This window comes from Cynocephalus volans, chromosome 4 (genome assembly GCF_027409185.1).
Source record: "Cynocephalus volans isolate mCynVol1 chromosome 4, mCynVol1.pri, whole genome shotgun sequence".
In the NCBI taxonomy this organism is placed as follows: Eukaryota; Metazoa; Chordata; class Mammalia; order Dermoptera; family Cynocephalidae; genus Cynocephalus; species Cynocephalus volans.
Window position 1 is genome coordinate 6785717 of NC_084463.1, and position 20408 is coordinate 6806124.

The following is a 20408-nucleotide window of genomic DNA, read 5'->3' on the forward strand; positions in this document are numbered from 1 at the left end:
CTCTACCAGATGACCAAACATCAACAAAAAAATACCAGAACTACAAACAAACAAGAAGATACAACACCACCAAAGGAATACAGTAATGCTCAAATTCCAGACCCACTAGAACAGGGAATCCTTGAAATGTCTGATAAAGAATTCTGAGCAATGATCTTAAGAAAGCTTGAAGAAATAAAAGAAGACTCAATTAGAGAACACAAGGAAACAAGAAAAAATATCCAGAATATAAAGGAGGAAATTTACAAAGAGATTAATACCTTAAAAAATAATGTAGCAGAACTCCTAGAAATGAAAGATTCACTCACTGAAATAAAAAACACAACAGAGAGCTTAAGCAGCAGGACAGAGTAAGCAGAAGAAAGAATTCCAGATCTCAAAGACAGTCTTTTTGAAATAACCCAGGCAGACAAAAAAAGGGAAAAAGAATTAAAACTAATGAGGAAAATCTAAGAGAGAGAGCAGACAACCTCAAGCACTCTAACATCTGAATTGTGGGTATTCCAGAAGGGGAGGAGAAAGGAAAAGGTATTGAAAACCTATTCAAGGAAATAATAATAGAAAACTTTCCGGGGTAGGGAGAGATGCAGACCTTCAGATCCAGGAAGCTCAAACGTCCCCAAACAGATTCAATCCAAAAAGATCCTCTCCAAGACACATTATAGTCAAACTTGCAAAGCTCAAAGACAAAGAGAGAATTCTAAAAACAGCAACAGAAAAGCCAAGTCACCTATAAGGGAACCCCATCAGACTAACAGCAGACTTCTCAACTGAAACCCTGCAGGCAAGAAGAAAATTGAATGGTATATTCAAAACACTAAAAGAAAAAAATTGCCAACCAAGAATTCTGTACCCAGCAAGGCTCTTCTTCACAAATGAGGGAGAAATAATGTATACCCCAGACAAACAAAAATTGCGGGAGTTCACCACCACACAACCAGCCCTGCAAGAAATTCTCAAGAGAGTCCTGCATCTGGAATCTGAATAATAAATGTCACTATCACAGATACACAAAAAAGAGCAAAACCTGCTATTAAAACAAAATTACCAGTGAGAAAGAGCAAGAAGCTAAATTATCCCCCCTCAAATATCCAACTAACATTGAAGAGAAATAAAAGGGGAAGTAAGGATAAAAAATATTTAAAATGTCTAAACAAAAAGCAATTAAATGACAGGAATTAAACAATACCTGTCGATAACCACCCTAAATGCGAATGGATTAAATTTCCCACTAAAAAGAAGATTGATAGATTGGATTAAAAAGCTAGACCCAAATATATGCTGTCTTCAAGAGATCCATCTCACATATAGCGACACACACAAACTAAAAGTGAAGGGATGGAAAAAGATATACCATGCAAATGGAAACCAAAAATGATCAGGAGGAGCTATTCTTATATTGGATAAAATAGACTTTAAGCCAAAAAACAGAGAAAGAGACAAAGAAGGCCACTATATAATGATAAAAGAATCTATCCAGCTGGAAGACATAACAATCATAAATATATATGCACCCAATATTGCAGCACCCAGATATATAAAGCAAACACTCTTAGACCTAAAGAAAGAAATAGGCCCTAATAAGTTACTAGTGGGTGACCTGAACACCTTTCTCTCAGTATGGATGGGACAGATCTTCCAGGCAACAAATCAACAAAGAGACACAGGATTTAAACTACACGTTAGACCAACTTGATCTCGCACATATTTACAGAACATTTCACCCAACAACTAAAGAATATACTTTCTTCTCATCAGCACATGGAACATTCTCCAGGATAGACCGCATATTAGGTCACAAATCTAGTCTCAGCAAATTTTTAAAAATCGGAATCATTCCAAGTATCTTTTCAAACCACAATGGACTAAAACTAGAAACCAATAACAAGCAAAACACTGGAAATTATACAAATACATGGAAACTAAAAAATAGGCTCCTGAATGACCTATGGGTTCAAGAAGAAATTAAATTGGAAATCAAAAAATTTCTTGAAACTAATGAAAATAAAGACACATTATACCAAAACCGGTGGTATATTGCAAAAGCAGTACTAAGAGGCAAATCTACTGCAATAAACACTTACATTAAAAGAATGGAAAGACTTCAAATAAATGACCTAACACTACACCTCAAAGAACTCGAAAAAACAACAATCCAATCCTAAAGGTAGCAGATGGGAAATAATAATTAACATCAGAGCAGAACTAAATGAAATAGAGAACCAAAGGACAGAAAAGATCAATGAAACAAAAAGTTGGTTTTCTGAGGAAATAAATAAAATAGACCAACTATTAGCAAGGTTAACAAAAAAAAAAAGAAAAAAAAAAAAAGAGAGAGAAGACCCAAATAACAAAAATCAGAAGTGAAAAAGGAGACACTGCAACTGATACCACAGAAATATGAAAAATCATTAGAGACTATTATAAACAATTGTATGACAACAAATATGAAAACCTGGAAGATACGGATAAGTTTCTAGACACATACAAACTACCCAGACTGAGCAAAGAAGAGGTAGAAAACCTGAACAGACCAATAACAAGCAACAAGATTGAAACAGTAATCAGCAATCTTCCAACAAAGAAAAGCCCAGGTCTGGATGGCTTTACAGCTGAATTCTACCAAACCTTTAAAGAGGAATTAATACCAATTCTCCTCAAACTATTCCAAAAAATTGAAACAGAAGCCATTCTCCCAAATTCGTTCTGAGGCCAACATAACTCTGATACCAAAACTAAAAACAAAAAAAGAAAATTACAAGTCAACATCCTTGATGAACACAGATGCAAAAATCCTCAAAATATTAGCAATCAGAATATAGCAACACATCAAAAAAATTATACACCATGATCAAGTGGGATTCATCCCAGGGATGCAATGATGGTTCAACACACGAAAGTCAATTAACATGATACATCACACATCAATAAACTCAAGGACAAAAATCATATGCTTATCTCAACAGATGCTGAAAAAGCATTTGACAAAATTCAACATCCCTTCATGATAAAGACTCCCAACGAATTATGTATAAAAGGGAAAGTATCTCAACACGAAAAAAGCCATCTATGACTAGCCCACTGCCAGTATCATTCTGAACAGGGAAAAACTGAAGGCTTTTCCCTTAAAAATAGGAACCAGACAAGGATGCCCACTCTCACCACTTCTATTTAACATAGTAATGGAGGTACTAGCCAGAGCAATCAGGCAAGAGAAAGAAATAAACAGCATCCAGACTGGAAAAGAAGAAGTCAAACTGTCTCTATTTGCCGATGACATGATACTATATATAGAAAAAACTAAGACTCTATCCAATAATTCCTAGAGCTGGTTAATAATTTCAGGAATGTTGCAGGATACAAAATAAATGCCCTAAAATAAGTTGCATTTATATTCTCCAATAATGAGCTAACAGAAAGAGAAATCAAGAAAGTAAGCCCATTTACAACAGTCACAAAAAAAATAAAATACCTAGGAATCAATTTAACCAAGGCGGTGAAAGATCTCTACAATGAGAGCTACAAACCACTATTGAAAGAAATTAAAGAAGACACAAAACAATGGAAAGACATTCCATGTTCTTGGATTGGAAGAATTAACATTGTGAAAATGTCTATACTACCCAAAGCAATCTACAGATCCCATGCAACCCCCATCAAAATACCAATGACATTTTTCACAGAAATGAAAAAAACAACCTCAACCTTCATATGGAACAACAAAAGACCCCGAATAGCCAAAGCAATCCTGAGCACAAAACATAAAGCCGGAGGCATGACACTACCCAACTTCAAATTATGCTACAAAGCTATAGTTACCAAAACAGTACGGTACTGGCATAAAAACAGACATTCAAACCAGTGGAGCAGAAGAGAGAACCCAGAAATCACCCCTCAGGCTTACAGCCTACTAATATTTGACAAAGGGATCAAAAACATACATTGGGGAAAAGACTGCCTCTTCAATAAATGGTGCTGGGAAACTTGGATATCCATATGTAGAAGAAAGAAACCAGACATGCACCTCTCACCATATACTAAAATTAACTCAAAATGGATTAAAGACTTAAGTATAAGACATGAAACTGTAAAATTAGTAAGGGAAAATATAGGTGAAACACTTCAGAAACTAGGTCTGGGCACACACTTTATGAACATGAGCCCAAAAGCACAAGCAACAAAAGAAAAAATAAACAAATGGGACTATATCAAACTAAAAAGCTTCTGCACAGCAAAGGAAACAATCAACAGAGTGAAACAACAACTTAGAGTGGGAGAAAAATTTGGCTAACTATGCATCCAACAAGGGATTAATATCCGTAATATACAAGGAACTCAAGCAATTATACAGTAAAAAAACAAATAACCCAATTAAAAAATGGGAAAAGGAACTGAAAAGATATTTTTCAAAGGAAGACATACAAATGGCCAATAGGTACATGAAAAAATGTTCAACATCACCAGTTATCAGGGAAATGCAAATTAAAACCACAGTGAGATATCATCTTACCCCAGTTAGACTGGCTATAATCAAAAAGAATGAGAATAACAAATGCTGGCGAGGATGTGGAGAGAAGGGAACACTCCTACACTGCTGGTGGGACTGTCAATTAGTACAACCACTATGGAAAACAGTATGGATGTTTCTCAAACAACTACAGATAGATCCTCCATATGATCCAGGAATCCCTCTTCTGGGTATATACCCAAAGGATACCTGCACTCCCATGTTCATCACAGCTCTGTTCACAATAGCCAAGATATGGAAACAACCTAAATGTCCATCGATGGATGACTGGATAAGGAAAGTGTGGTATAAATACAGCATGGAATACTACTCTGCCATAAAAAAAAATGAAATTCTCCCATTTGCAACAATATGGATGAGCTTGGAGAAACTTATGTTGAGTGAAATAAGCAAAGCACAGAGGGATAAATACCGTATGTACTCTTTCATAAGCGGGAGCTGGGGCCCGCCCCGTGGCTTACTCAGGAGAGTGCGGCACTGATAGCACCGAGGCCGCGGGTTCGGATCCTATATAGGGATGGCCAGTGCACTCACTGGCTGAGCATGGTGCAGACAACACCGAGCCAGGGGTTACCATCCCCCTACTGGTCAAAAAAATAATAATAATAAAAAAATAACTGGGGGCTAGGAGATAAAGAAGAAAGGAAAGAAAGACCACAGTGGTGCACTGGACTTTCAGAGGGAGAGAACATACCTAGGGATACAAAGTGGAGTGGGGAAAGGGGGATGGGGAGGGAGGTCGGGGATTATTGAGGGGATAATTGGGTGGGGAACGTGGGGTATAATCACAATTTGTGGTAATGGACATGCTGCCAGTATGGACCTGGCCATCAGATCTTAGGCACAAGTGGTGACAATTTGCTTTGTACCCCATGAATATTCATAACAAATAAAAACAATACAAAAGATTTTTTAAAAAAGAGAGAGATAACATTTAGGAAATTCCTAACATATAACACATATTAAGTGCTCAATATTATGTTTGCTGTTAACACTGAGATCATGGGTTCACATCCCCTTACCAACCAGGTGCCCCCCCAAAAAAGTCTTTTAACTTAAAGAAATGCCTTTCACAGTTTCACGGTTCAAAATCTAATATGTATCTCCTACTGTAAGTCTCGGAATTTTATTAAATGGTGTATAGTGAATAAGCCGGGCTCCATTTTCATTCAATTCTCTTTAAAGAGATGATCAAGAATAAAGGCATACAAAGTAGGAAGGGAAATAGGGAATAACAAGAAGGGAAAGAGAAACACATTTACTGTGTACCTCCAAGCATCCTAGAAAACAGGTGCTTTATCTGGATTACCTTTTTTTGTTTCTCCTACCACCTGCCTATAGAGAAACAAAGGATCTACATAAAAACCTTTAATAAACCTTTTAAGTGGCCTTAAAAAGAAGTGCTAAATTTCTATTCGAGATACTGGCTTGGTTTCCAAAAGTATATATCTCATTAAGGATTAGATTCATCCTTAGAAAGACTTAAATAATTACAACTATTCCTTAAAATTTAATCAATCAGAATGTTAACAATCACAATGAAGGATCATCACGCCATAGACCATGGAACCTCATCACCTTCCTTAATGTTATAATCATGACTCTAGCTACCTTTAAAAGGTAGATTAGAAAAATCAGTAAATAAAATTAAAGTTGTCAGCCTCTGAGAGTTCCCAAATCATGAAAAAATAATTCTTTGGTACTTAGTCTGTGTTTAAATATGGGGGGAAAGAGTTCACTGCAGAGAAAGTCATTCTAAGTTTCTCTTTTTTCTTTCTTTCCTTGAGTTCCCAGAAGGCCAACAACTAGGAGACAATAAGAATACAACATAATAGAAGACTCTTTGTTGGGAGTAAACTCACCTGTAATGCTTTATTCTCTTTAAGGTCCAACCCAAACACATTGTGCCGCTTCACCTTAAAAAGATCAGCATCAGCTCCATCTTCTTCCTCCTCATCCCTGTCCAAGAACTGCACTGGAACCTCCTTGATCTTCTGTGCCTCATCAGTGTTAGGAACAGATTGAGTCTGAGACCCTTTTGCTTTTGCCAGTTTCTCTTCCATTTCTTCTCCTCTTTCTCCTTCCTCTTTTTCCTGTTCTTCATTGCTAATACCATTAGCCAGTCTATACTCTGTCCTTTCTAGTTTTTTCCCACTTTTCTGAAGGATGGACATTTTCTCACTGAAGTAGGCTCTAAATTCTTCCACTTCATCACTGGTGAGGGAGGGAGCCCTTGGCTCAATTACTTTCTCAGCTTGGCTCACTACCAATTCTTTGGTGGGTTGTTTCTGCATTTTCTGAAGAAATCTTACTCGTGGTGCCACAGCAAGACCAAGAGACCTTAAATAAGGAAAAAAATGAAAATAATTGTCTCTATACACTGATGGTATGATTATGGGTATTATGGAAGTTTCTCAAGAGCAGAGATCTATTTCTAGAACTTTTCAAAGAAAATGTTCCTCAGAGATACAGCTCAGTATTAACAGACTAGGTAATCCAAAAAGCAAGCAAAATACGCTGAATACCTATCAGAAAACATTTCAAATGCCCAGTTTTTCTTTGAGAGAGTAACATCATATAAAATAAAAAGCATCAGACCAGAAACAAGATGATACCAGTTCAAGTACTAGACCCACCAATTTCCAATTCAACTGTCTCAGCCTCAGCTTCCTCACAACAATGGAATGCTAGTACCTGCCATGTCTATCTCACAGTTGTTGTAAAGATACAATTAACTAACTATATATAAAAGTCCTTTGTAAACTGTAAGCACTAAATAAACTGAAAAAGACACAATGAAAGGACAAAACAGAGTTTTCTGCAAAGAATAAAATGGTGTATCATTCCTCCCCTCCCTCTCTTCCTGAAATAATATGGCACAATCACTGTTATAAAAATGGATTTTTATAAACGAAACACACACAAAGAAATTTTTTTTTTCTCCATCTAAGATCAAGATTCAATTTGAGACCAGGTCTTTCTCAGCTTGGATTAAAGCTAATAGCTTTCACTAAATTACTACTGATGGATTGAAAATAAAATCTTAAAGTAACAATTACTTCAACAAATAGCTAACATTATAACATGAATCCACTGCTTTATTTCCTATAGGACATGATTCACAGGAACTGAGAAGTATAGTGTTGAAAAGCACAGATTCAGAAACAGAACTCTTAAGATTCAAATCCTGGCTTTGTCACTTACTAGCTGGGTGATCTCAGGAATATTATTTAATCTCTCTATATCCGAGTTTTCCCATTTGCAAAGTGGAATTATAAGAGTACCTACCTCACAGGGTTGCTATAAGAATAAATCAGTTGACAGATGTAATGCACTTAAATTACTGCCTAGCACATAGGCAACTAATGAGAACTTGCTGTCATCATTACTATTGTGAGAGGCAGGGATTAGAAGGACAAACTCCTATTCATCAGAGGATCTCTCTCAATAGATTATATTTACATTTATAAGTCCTTCTCAGCTACTAAAACTCTCAGTTCTTTGAAGGTTGAAATACATATTATATATCTATAATTTTAACATTTAGCACAATGACCTGCACATATTATTCAAAACATGTTTCTTTAGTAAAAATCTTAAAACTTCTATTATACCTTACATACACAGTACTGCTTTAGGCATCAAAGGCTTCTAAAGGAAATTACACACTTCAAGGAAATTACATATCTAAATATCCACAAAGATTAAAATCACCAAATTAAACTATACCAATAATTTAGGTTCAATTTAATTTTCTGCCTTCTCTAAGCATCACAAAAATCAAGTCTTCAACTGTAAAAAGATGAAGTTTACCGGAACCTTCTGCGACAAAATGTCCCCTAAATATGGCCCTACAGTGCTAAAGACGTGTCTCCTGTTTTCTAAAATCCTAGCTAAGTCAATCAGAAAACCAGGACAGAACTTCACACAGAGCACAAAAATCAGCTAATAACCTAAATCATTGATAATATTCAGAAATGGTGAAACTAAAACTGGTACATAAACAGATTAGCAAGCAAGAACATGTTATCCATGGCATGTGGTTTTCCATACATTACTTAAATAGAAAGTCAGTGGCCTTACACTGCTTAATACACTGCTTAATTTAAAGGGTCCTAAAATGTGTTACCACTGACAAATTACCTGTTATACTCCTATTAAACTCACAATCTAAAATAAAGAATGGAAAACAGCAACTCACCCACATACAAGTTTTTGTTAGACTCAATTTAAAGGTAAAGACAGAAAGCAGGCCAAACATAAAGATCTTGCCTTGTGAACACATATTTCATCACAGCCTGGGTAGTTTCATGCTAATAACCAAAGTGTGATTAACCACAAGGGTGTTTCTATAGGATTTTCTCAATGTTTTTCCCACAGGTAAAACACAATTGAAGAATGGGCACTCCTCCTTTATATGTGAAAAAGTTAAAAAAAAAAAAAAATCCCTCAAATACCAAGCCAAAACAAAACCAATTGTTCTATTTCATATAATAGTAACCTCAGTTACTAACAGTAACTGTCATTGTGCAATATACCATAAAACATATGTACTTCACAGGGCCTGGTTTTCCAAAACCTTGCAGTTTCAAATATTGACCTTACACAGACAGGAAATTTTCCTCAGGCTATAAGTCTCTGGTGTGAGATAAAGATTTGTGGCACAGCAAGGTTGCTGGCTCAAGAACAGACTAGTTACTGATTGTTATGTAAAGATACTGAGATGTTGTGTAAGAAGGAATGTTTGCTAAGATCAAGCATGTGTTGATAAGATCACTTAATTGTCTACTGGAATATCATCTGGCTTGTTTCACTGAAAGTTACCAGCCTATACTGTTAAACTATAATCTCACCTATGTTCTCTTCCTGTAACTTCCTGGTCTGGAAAATAAATGCAGGAAGAGAACCCCAATTCGGCATTAATTTCCCGAGGAAGGGTTGCCTCTTGCTGGAGGGTCCCAGGGAAGTTAACCACTTTGGGGCTTCTCACTGCTCAGAAAACATGGGCTTTGAGTAATCCTTTGTGTCTCCGTCACCCAGGGGAAGTGGGGTGAAAAATCCATGGGGGGCGAAGCAACACAAAGCAACATGTCATGGTAACTGTGAGTACCCATAAGAAACACCAGGACAGACTATTCAGGCAATAAGAAACATGGGAAACTAACAACATAAGACAAGAACTGGTGAAGAGACTCACATCCAAAGCATAAAACGTCTCAAAATGAGAGGACTACAGACATTTAACTACAGACTACAGACACTTTTACAGATTTCAAAGAATACTTATCAGTTGCTCTCCATCTCCTTTAAGATCAAACTAAAGGAAACTGCCAATGTCACTTTAGTACATTTACACTTACAAATAAGAAAATTCTTCCTGACAACAAGAACTGAACACACAAATAAGTTTCTCCAGAGTTGATTTAATATTTTTCTCCGCAGATCTTTAACAAGCAGATTCTTTTAAGGTAAGGCAAGGTGGTTTAGACTAAGAGTCTCAGAGAACCAGGTTTGGAACAAATTCCCTCCAGCTCTGAGGATTCACTATTACAACTATATTATGAATACTTACAGGGCATATTCAGATATAGGCAACTTGCTCACATCAAATACTTCTTTATCCTTCATCAGATATACTGAACGTATGTAGGAGACAAAACACTGTAAAATAAGAGGTTAGAAAGTATGACATATAATAGAAATGGAAACAGAATTTAAACTGTGGAGTACACTAACATTTATAAAGCAAATCTATTTCACAGGGCCTAGTTTCCAAAGCCCTGAAGTTTCAGGTTTAGCCAAACTTCTTAAAAACTACATATAGAAATGTTAACCTTGCAAAAGACAGGAAACTTTCCCCAGGCTAAAGTCTCTGTTGAAGATACGAATTGTAACACAGCAAAATTGCTGGCTCAAAGGTAGATGTCCTTGGTACAGGTTAACCTTACTTGTTATGTAAACGTACTAAGGAAATTGCTGTAGGGAAAGAAAATGTTTGCTAAGAACAAGCTTTTGTTGGTGGATGGACTTAACCTTTTGCAAATTCCATTATGAAATATCATTTTGTTATCTCACTGATGTTACCAGCCTCTATTGTTAAACTGTACTTAGCCATAACTCCACCCACGTTGCTTTTCTGTAACTTTCTGGTCTGGAGAATAAATACTGAGATAGAACTCCAGTTCAGTGTTAATTTCCCAAAGGAGGAATGCCTCTCTCTTGAGGGTTCTGGGAAGTTAACCCCTTCGGGGTATCTCACTGCTGAGAGGAAATGGGCTTTGAGAAATCCTTTGTGTCTCCATCACCCAGAGGAGAGAGGTGGCAAATCCGTGTGAGAACAAAAAGAGTGCAACATAAACCAAAATAAAAGAAAATAAACCAAAAGAATAAATTCAACAGTAGTGAAAAAAATGACAAAATAGTTCAACATATCTCCATTCCACACACATGCACACACATACACAAAAATCTACCTTTTAGAACTTTAGTATTGGATTGGAAAAGACTTTGCATTTGGTCTCAAACCAACTCAACACAGAACATCACCCTCACAAAAGGCTACTCTGGAAGTTAATATCATTCAGTTACAATAAGATCCAATGGAGAAAACATAGGCTTTGAAATAATGCAGATTTGAGATTTAGTGTGAGCTCTGTACCTTACTAGCTGAGCAAATTTCTTATTTCTCTAAATGTCAGTTTCCTCATCTACTAAAAAGAGATAATAATAGTACCTTCTACTTAGTGTGTTATGAGAACAGAATGAAAAAATGCAGGTAGCATATTTTTAGGAATATAGTGAGTAGCAATAAATGGTACTCACTATTGATAATATTTATTACCATAATAGTCAAAGAATAAAGTTTTCAATAAAGTAATTTTTTTATTAAATGAAGCTTAAAATTATGACAGGGAAAAGTTTATTGCTAAGGGGTTCTTTTAATTATAATTTCAAGTAATTCATCAATTTGGAATTTTTTTTTTCTTAAACAGAAACAGAAGAAAAACTTATCTTTATGCCAGAGCTACACAAACCACAAAGTAAACATGGTCCTGATACTTTGTCAATTTGTAAAATAAACAGGTAATAAAACATCTAATTTTTTAATTTTTAAATTAACTTTTTGCAAGTGTATTTAATTCCCATTTTCATTTTTCCTAAACTTCACATTTTCTCTTGCTTTACACTAATTCTTTTTACCCAATTAATCTCAAACCATTTTCTGTCTCCATAGGGCATGAAAAACAATGAATGGCACCAGTTTAAGAATAATCATTTCCCCTACAACCATCCACAAGAAATCACCCTAGCTGCTTATCATTTTTGTTCTATCCAGATTATAATCAAAAGCTAGAAAATCACTTGTATGAAACCAGATAGCTTGCTGCTGCTGCTGGCAACACAGTTAGTCATTCTGCTAAACCATGTGTGATCCCCAAATAAATCATATCATTTATTTCAATGTACCATTCTATAATTTTTGTTCTGGAAGGCTCATCTGTTGTAGGCACAAACCACCAACTAGTGAAACATCCTTCCAATGTTTCATATTTCCTGATTGATAATTGAATGACCTCCTAAGCATACAGTAAGTCACGACATATCAGAATTTATGCATATTACTTTAAATGTGTGTACTATTTCCAAAGCTTCTAAAAGAAGATTTTAACTCCTAGCTTCAATTATGCTTGCTAGACAAAACATACACACAAACGTTTGTATGCCCAAAAACTTTTAAGAAAATTGCCATTTTTTTTCAAAGATCCTTTTCATTGGATTTCAGGTGAAGTGAGCTTATAAAAGGCCAACTTTGCATAGTTCACCATTCAGTTTCTCATATTTTGGAATTACTTTCTCCTGATGCAACATAGTAGTTCTCAACAAAGCCAGACTTGGATTTGAATCTTGGGTCTGCCACTTAATAGCTATGTGACCCTAGACAATTTTTAATCCTCTCAATTAATCTTTTAATTTACTCATCTGTAAAAATCAAATCAATACCACCTACCTAATAGGTTGTTGGGAAGAATAAAAGTGCATGTAAAACTGTCATGTAAAACAGTCATGCCAGGACTAAGTGCCTGGCACACAGTAAGCACTCAAATTTTAACCTCCATCATAAATGTTTTTATTTAAAGCACAGCAATGATAATTTGCTAAAATATAAAATAAGATTAGCAAAAATGTAAGATCTAATCTTTAAATAAAACTTACTTCTTGGCTGGGAATATCCAAATTCAAAACTGTAACATAAAAGCCTGACTACTGAATACTTTTCTGCTCGGGCTACTCCATCAACTACAGATGCCCTTTCTACATCTCCTCTTTATTTTGTTCCTCCCACATCATCTATGTGCTGAAATAGAATCCAACCTCTGAATCCCTACTCTCTAGCTCATTGATGATGTGCTTTGGAAGATGCAAAGGTCTTGTAACTACAATATAAGGCAGTAAAAGACTGGTGACAATGAAGAGCTTCATGATAAGCCCTTCATGATAAGTATTTGTTAATTCAAAGACTTGATAGGAAAGCACAATGCAAAATAGTTTCATGTCTTCCTTTTCCAAAGAATTCATTGTTGGGCAATTTAAGAACTAAAAGAAGTTTAGCTCAAAGTGATTTCTCCCACCACAAATAACTGATAAATCTGTAAGGTAATGCATAAGTTAATTAGCTTTATTTAGCCATTACACAATGTATACATATCTCAAAATATCAATCATGTTGTGTCCCATAAATGTAATTTGTCAATTAAGAAAAATAAAATCAAGAAGTGTCTTCCTTACGTACGTGCTAATCAAGAAGATTTAGGTCCAGAAAAAAATTTGGGGAACATGAAGTCATATTTATAGATTAAAATCTCATTCCTAAAGAATAATTTAGCAAGACTTCTATGTTTTCTAGAAACTCAACCTAATACAGTAAAATATTAATCTCACAGTCAAGAAAGTACAGTCAGGAGTTACAGCAACTTTACTGAAGAAATAAAAGTTGATAATTTTATAAACATACTAGAAATCAGGCCATCATGCATCTAAAAATTATCTTTAAGAGGATTTTCCATAAGTCTTTTCTAAGACTATAAACAAATAGAGATTTTCTCAGGTTAATATAAAAAACATTTTTCAGGCTGGCCGGTTAGCTCAGTTGGTTAGAGTACAGCCTTGTAACACACCGAGGTCAAGTGTCTGGATCCCCACACTAGTCAACTACAAACAAATGAACAAAAAACTGTTTTTCAAAATTAAGGAATAAGTTAGACTTATCTATCTGAAAATTACACTGCTTGAATATCTGAAACATGAGCATGCAACCTAGAAGGAACAGAAGATGATGAAATTTAATTTTATCATAAATTCCATTCCAACAAATGTATCCAATTCAAAAACGACTTACCCTTTGTGCTCTTTCTTTTAAATCTTGATCTTGGGCTAAAAAGGATTCCAGTTTTTTCTGGACATCTATAAGTTTTTCTGGATTGATTCTTTGTAACAAAAAGATAAAGGTTAAATTAAAATATTTCAATTTTAGAGACTAAAAATGGTGCACAATCTTTTCCTATTTTCCTCAGTATTATCTTTAAATGTGTAACATTTTTCTCATCTATGAGCCAGATTAGACCAAAATTACACAGGACATAAATTTGATTCTCTTATGAATATCAAAAGAGAAAAGAAATGACACAGACACTTTCTCTAAACATCCCTTGATGAGCAAGTGAAAGATACTTAGATTAACACCGCAATTAGCCCTAGTTACTTCTTAATTCTACAAAAATAGAAAGGAGTCTCCCATGGGAGATGGATCCTCAATAAAATAGAGTGAAGTCTAATATCATTTTTATAACTGCTTTCATTTTTAGTCAAATAACACAAAATCAATCTTAAGTAATAAACAAATAGCAAAAGAATATAAATATTGACTTCTCTATTTGGAAATTAGGCATAATATAACAGGGATGTTACTTAACTCTGCCCACTGGGGCTACAGGAGAGAAAAATTCTACGTTTCACAAGACACCCCACTTGTTTCCCTGATTTTAGACTGAACCATTTTGTTCCTCAAAAGCTGGGGTGATAATGTGTGGTGGTGGATGAGGTTGTTTTTCCTTTTTTTGTTTTAATTTTAGAAAATTTCAAAATATACAAAGGTAGAAAACTTTCACTCGGCCTCAACAATTATTAACTTATGGCCAATTTTGTTTCTTCTACCTCCTCAACCACTCTTCCTCCATCTAACCACCCTCCAAATTATTTTTAGAGAAATCAAGCCAAAGCATTTCAACAGCCCAAATACAAGTGAGACTGAAACTTGTCATTCAGACAAGGATGTGGAGCAACAGGAACTCTTTCATTGCTGGTGAAAATGCAAAATGGTAGCCTCGTTGGTTTTGTGAGAAACTGCCCAACTGTCTTCCAAACACACTTTTATTACCGAGTAATCATGCTCCTTGGTATTTACCCAAAGGAGTTGAAAACATCCAGGTGGGTATTCATAGAAGCTTTATACATAATTGCCAAAACCTAGAAGCAATCAAGATGTCCTTCAGCAGGTGAACGGATAAACTGTTACATCCAGACAATGGAATATTACTCAGCACTGAAAAGAAATGAGCTCTCAAGTCACAAAAAAGCAAGGAGGAAACTTAAACGCATGTTACTAAGTAAAAGAAGCCAATATCAAAAGGCTTCATACTGTATGATTCCAACTATATGACATTCTGGGAAGAAAAAACCATGGAAACAGTAACAATATCAGTAGTTGTCAGGGGTTGAGGTGATGAGGGGAGAGGGGAATAGACAACACAGAACTTTTTCATGCAGTGAAAATACCGTATGATACTATAACGGTGAATACACATCTTTACATATCTGTCCAAACTTGTAGAGTATACAACACCAAGACTGACCCTCACATAAACTTACTTTGGGTGATAATGAAGTGTCAGTTTAGGTTCATCAACTGTAACAGATGTACCACTCTAGCAGGGGATGTTGGTAAATGGAGGCTATGCATGTATGGGGGCATGGTGTATGTAGGAAATCTCATACTTTCTACTCAGTTTTGCTGTGAACCTAAAACTGTTCTAATAAAAAAAAAATAGCCTTTATTTTTTAAGTCACAAACCAGACAGCTGATTGGATTAGAAAGGAATTAGGTATACATAATTAAGCACAGTAATTTCATGTCCTTATTTTCCTAATAATAACATAAAGACAACACGTAGCTCTTACTTGATTTCCTTCACAGGTACTTTTTTCTGGAGAAGCTGCTGTATCATCCCTTTTTCTTCTGAGGGAAGCAAAATTAATAAAGCTTCACCATCCTCTTTGTACCTAAACAAGAAGAAAATCTGTATCAATGCAATCTGCTTTTTACATTTTAACAGTATGATGAACAAAAACGCAGAAGCAAATTCATCTAACTGGTAGATATTAAGAATACCAGTTTTTAACCTTCTGTGGCAGCAGAAAATTAGGGTTCTGAATGCCTCATATCAAATTTTCATCACTCGTTATAATTCCTAGCGACTTTTAGGCTGTGCCACAGTAGAAGAGCTAGATCTTAAAGAAAGAAACCAACCAAAGAACATTTCTTAAATAAATGTCTACTTATATAGCATGGAGATGATTTCTCGCTCAAGTCACTAGAGGATCTAATAAAATCAGTCATTTAATGAACATGGCAGCAAACATATTAAAGAAATCAATTAATCTTCCTGGGAATTTTATGTATACCTTGGGTATAAAATTGTTCAGAGACATGTTATAAGAAATGGATCACTGCTCAGATAAAACACATACCTCCAATCCATGTAACTTCTCTTCCCTCACCTAGTAAAATCTTACTTCACACTTGCACCTTCAGAAATTTGTACTAACATGGGCCACAAGGCATCTTGTAGTTCCTTAAGCTTCTTGTGTTATGTGCATACAGACTTCCTGATACCTTAGTGTCAGCTATTACATGCAACTAGTAAAACAGACAATGAAATTGGGTATTTGGGGAAATTTTTTAAATTAAACAAAAGAAAAAAAAACCTCAAAGCACTCTCTTCAGGATTCAAGCTATAAAATACAAAGGGAAATTTTTATAATTAACCAAATAAACTATTTACTGAGAAACTTTGTGTCAGGCATAAACTGAAGAACACAAAGAAACAGAAGATGAAAAATCCCTGTCTTTAGTTATCTAACACTCAGTTGAGTAGGAAAGACAAAAACACAGAAGCAAGAGAGTCAAGAGAACAGTCACAGAATTGTAAATAAGTGCTGAAGGACAACCACAGCAATAAATGCCACCAACACAGAAGTAAAAAGAGTTCACTCAGGGCTAGCCAGAGATAAACAGAAATAGTCATGGCAGATGGCATTTCAGGTGGGCCTTGACAGAAAGGAAAAAGCTAAGGTATTCCAAAGAAGAATTGCATGAACAAAGGAGTAGAAACCAGAAAGTACAAGGCAAATTTAGTAAAGAGTGAACACCAAAGCTGGAGTACATAAATGGACAACAGGAAAGACTGCTAAAAAGGGACATAAGATCCTGTTTTTGGAAGACCGTGGATGCCTCTGCATGGAGAGACTGAATACCACTGTAAGAACTTTATCATCGAATGCTGGAAGGTAAAACTGACTTTGATGACTTGCTGAGAGATGGTACTATACTGTATTTTAAAATTTGAGGTCTGGCCAGTTAGCTCAGTTGGTTAGAGCATGGTGTTGATAACACCAAGGTCCAGGTTCTATCCCTGTACCAGCCAGCTGCCAAAAATAAAAAGTAAGATTTGAAGGGCAATTTTTACCTGACATGTTGGCTCTAAAATTCAACTCCTATGAATAAGGTGAAACTCCAGTCTAATCTCATTTTCATAAGATAAATATGTAAATATCCTTCTGTGTACATAGATTCAGACAGGAAAATATAAAACTTATAGAAATGTTAAATTTTCTTCAAGTTCATTCATTAATTTTTAACACATTTTATTAAAGATCCTCTTTAATAAAGGTTGGGCATTGAAACAGAGATAAAAAAGACATGGTCTTGGGACCAACCCCATGGCTCACTCGGGAGAGTGCGGTGGCACTGGGAGTGCCGAGGCCATGGGTTCGGATCCTATATAGGGATGGCCGGTGCGCTCACTGGCTGAGGCGGTGCGGATGACACCAAGCCAAGGGTTGCGATCCCCTTACCAGTCACAAAAAAAAAAAAAAAGACATGGTCCTGGCTGTTATAAAGCTATTAGGGACAGACATTAAAACCAGTAATAACAATAAAGTGTTATAAGTGAACTAGTAGACATACAGGAAGCTACGAGAAAGTATGACAGAGCTCTACTTAATGTAGTCTAGGAGACAAGAAAACTTCCTTGAAGAAATGACATCTAAGCTGAGACCCACAGAATAATTAGGAATTAGTCAAACATTAGGGATAGGGATATAGATGGGAGAGTAGAGGTTTCCATGGGGAAAAGGCAGCATTTAAGAATCCCCTGTATACTTTTGTCTTCATGCTTATTAGCTTTTTCTAGTTAGTGCAGGAAAGAGTAAAGCTGAACATACAACTTACTTAATCCTTTTACTAATTATATTTCATAACTGAAAAAGTAGTACTACATACCTTCTTTATTATATTTTAACACAGAATAATATGACTGAAAGTTTTTCATATCTATTTCCTACAAAGAAGTATGAATTTAAAGGATTTGCCTGAGCAATATTGGGCTAAACCATCCATGAAGGCATAAGTTATTAGTGTATAACGTAAAGAGGTGACACCCTAAGCAGACAAGATATTTGGGGACATCACAACTTCTGAAGCACCAAGACCTCACCAGGGACATATCAAGGATCAAAGAGGACAAAATCAGTTAATACTGACCACTAAGCAGTACACTTACCAAAATGCCCTCAGGCCTTCAGAAGTAGAAAGGCTTACTCTGTGTGGCCCAAATAGGAAAAATTAGGGAAGAGGGAGAACAGTGGTTTGAAAGATTGTCAACCCTTTCAACATTCTATACAAAATTCAGAGACAGCATGATAAAATAAATAGGCCCACAAGTCTACATAGAGCAAGAACTAGGGCAAAGGGGTAAGAAAACTCTCTGACATCAAAAAGGCATCCACTGAATGTTCTCTGAGAGTCTTCTGACTCATAAGCAGGAATAATGTGGCCAGTCATCTATATCTATCTTATTTACCCATTCATGCACCCGGAGAGAATTTGTGAGAACGAATTGGGATTAAAGTCACAATGGGGCCACGCACAAACCTTTTAAAGCTATAGCTAACAGAATATGTATGTAAAAGGCCACACAAGGTTAAGACAGACTGTAACAGTGCAGTTTAGAAAAAAAAGATCCCCAAAGGAAAATGGAAAATAATATCCAAAGCCAAATCCCACAAGGCAAGCATCTATTAAAAAGATCATCACTGGCCATTTTACCTATTTTACATTATACATGTCTTTTCCCTGAAACAACATAAAGCACAAATTATCTCCTACACACTAATACTAAAAAATTTCCTGTAAGCTTTTATTTCAAGAATAAAAGCTCTTTTTAAAAAGAAGGCATAAGCCATTTCACTTTGTTTTAATGCTTATAAGAATAAAGTCTATTTACCCATGAGGTAGCTTTCAGACTTCAAAAGCAATATCCATGGCCCAAGGCTAAATATATATACAAGAGAAATAAATGTTCTTCATAATACTTACATTTTAAAACTCCACATATACAGATTTTTGTTTCTGAATTTATTTTAAATTGACATAAAATTATATGGATTTATTATATACAACATTATGTTCTGAAGTATATATACACTGTAGAATGGTTAAATCTTGTTAATCAAAATATGCATTACTTCACAGAGTTATTTTTGTGGTGAGAATATATTTATCATTCACTTTGAGCAATTTTCAAGAATATAATATATTAACCGTAGTCACCATAATAGATTATTTTAAAACATATATAGGCACCATATAAAAAAGCCCTACATCTGAAACAACAAAAATTTCATCTTCACCATTAGTATTAATGCCATGTTGTGTTTACACAGCTCATCCAAATTTATAAAGAACTTCGTCTTACATTAATTTGCTGATCTTAAAAGCAAACAATCAGTAGAGGACGCAAATACAAAAAAAAGTTCCCAAAATACCAGGAAGTTGGCCTAAAATCAGCTTGTCACTACATATCAGACTTTAAACTTCGGATCCACTGCTTTTTCAATTATACCAGGATGCTGTCCAGAGAAAAGGATCCTCAGTAGGTTGATCATGACTGTCTAACTAATACCAAAGCTTATCTCCACATCCTGCAGCTCACTAGTATTTTTGGCTAAAATAGGAGATTCACACCCCTGACTTGGATGCACATGGTAATTCTTCCATTAAAATAACCTTCAAACTATGGCCAGAGAAGCGGAAAAAAAAAAAAAAAAAAAGCCCTGCCATTCTGGCAATAATTTGCTTTTTACCCAAAAGCCAATAACCCTTTAACTTCAATTCAGATTCTCTAACACATCAACTCCATTCCAATAAACTCTCTAACAGTAGTTGGGAGGTATAAGCAGAGACTCCACCCTGCCCTGATCTGGCCCTGTTAATAACTGCCTAGTCACCCCAAGTTCTCCCCACCTGGTTTCCCAGATTATAGGTCAAGTTACAAAAGGGTCTATTTAGCACAATTCCATTTTTGTAATCTAAAAAAATATATACACACAAACATACATGAAAAAAAATTTTCTGGGTGGTAGATTTTAAATAATTTTAATTGTTTTGCCATTATTGTCTAGAATCTGCATGGTGAATAAGCATTACTTTGGTAATAAAATACAAGTTAACAAAAATAAGTAAAAAACTAACTCTATATGCTTT

The 20408-nt window shown here is 35.4% G+C and overlaps 1 protein-coding gene across 1 annotated transcript in view; it reads right to left on the reverse strand.

Moving 5' to 3' along the window:
* Positions 1-20408, reverse strand: part of DDX10 (DEAD-box helicase 10) — a 262941-nt gene that overhangs the window by 206710 nt on the left and 35823 nt on the right. Inside the window, exons 10-13 of the mRNA XM_063093640.1 lie at positions 15764-15865; positions 13926-14013; positions 10101-10189; positions 6391-6868 (exon numbers count right to left, since the gene is read on the reverse strand). Of these exons, the coding sequence (XP_062949710.1) occupies positions 6391-6868; positions 10101-10189; positions 13926-14013; positions 15764-15865 (757 nt within the window). The remainder of the gene's footprint in view (positions 1-6390; positions 6869-10100; positions 10190-13925; positions 14014-15763; positions 15866-20408) is intronic.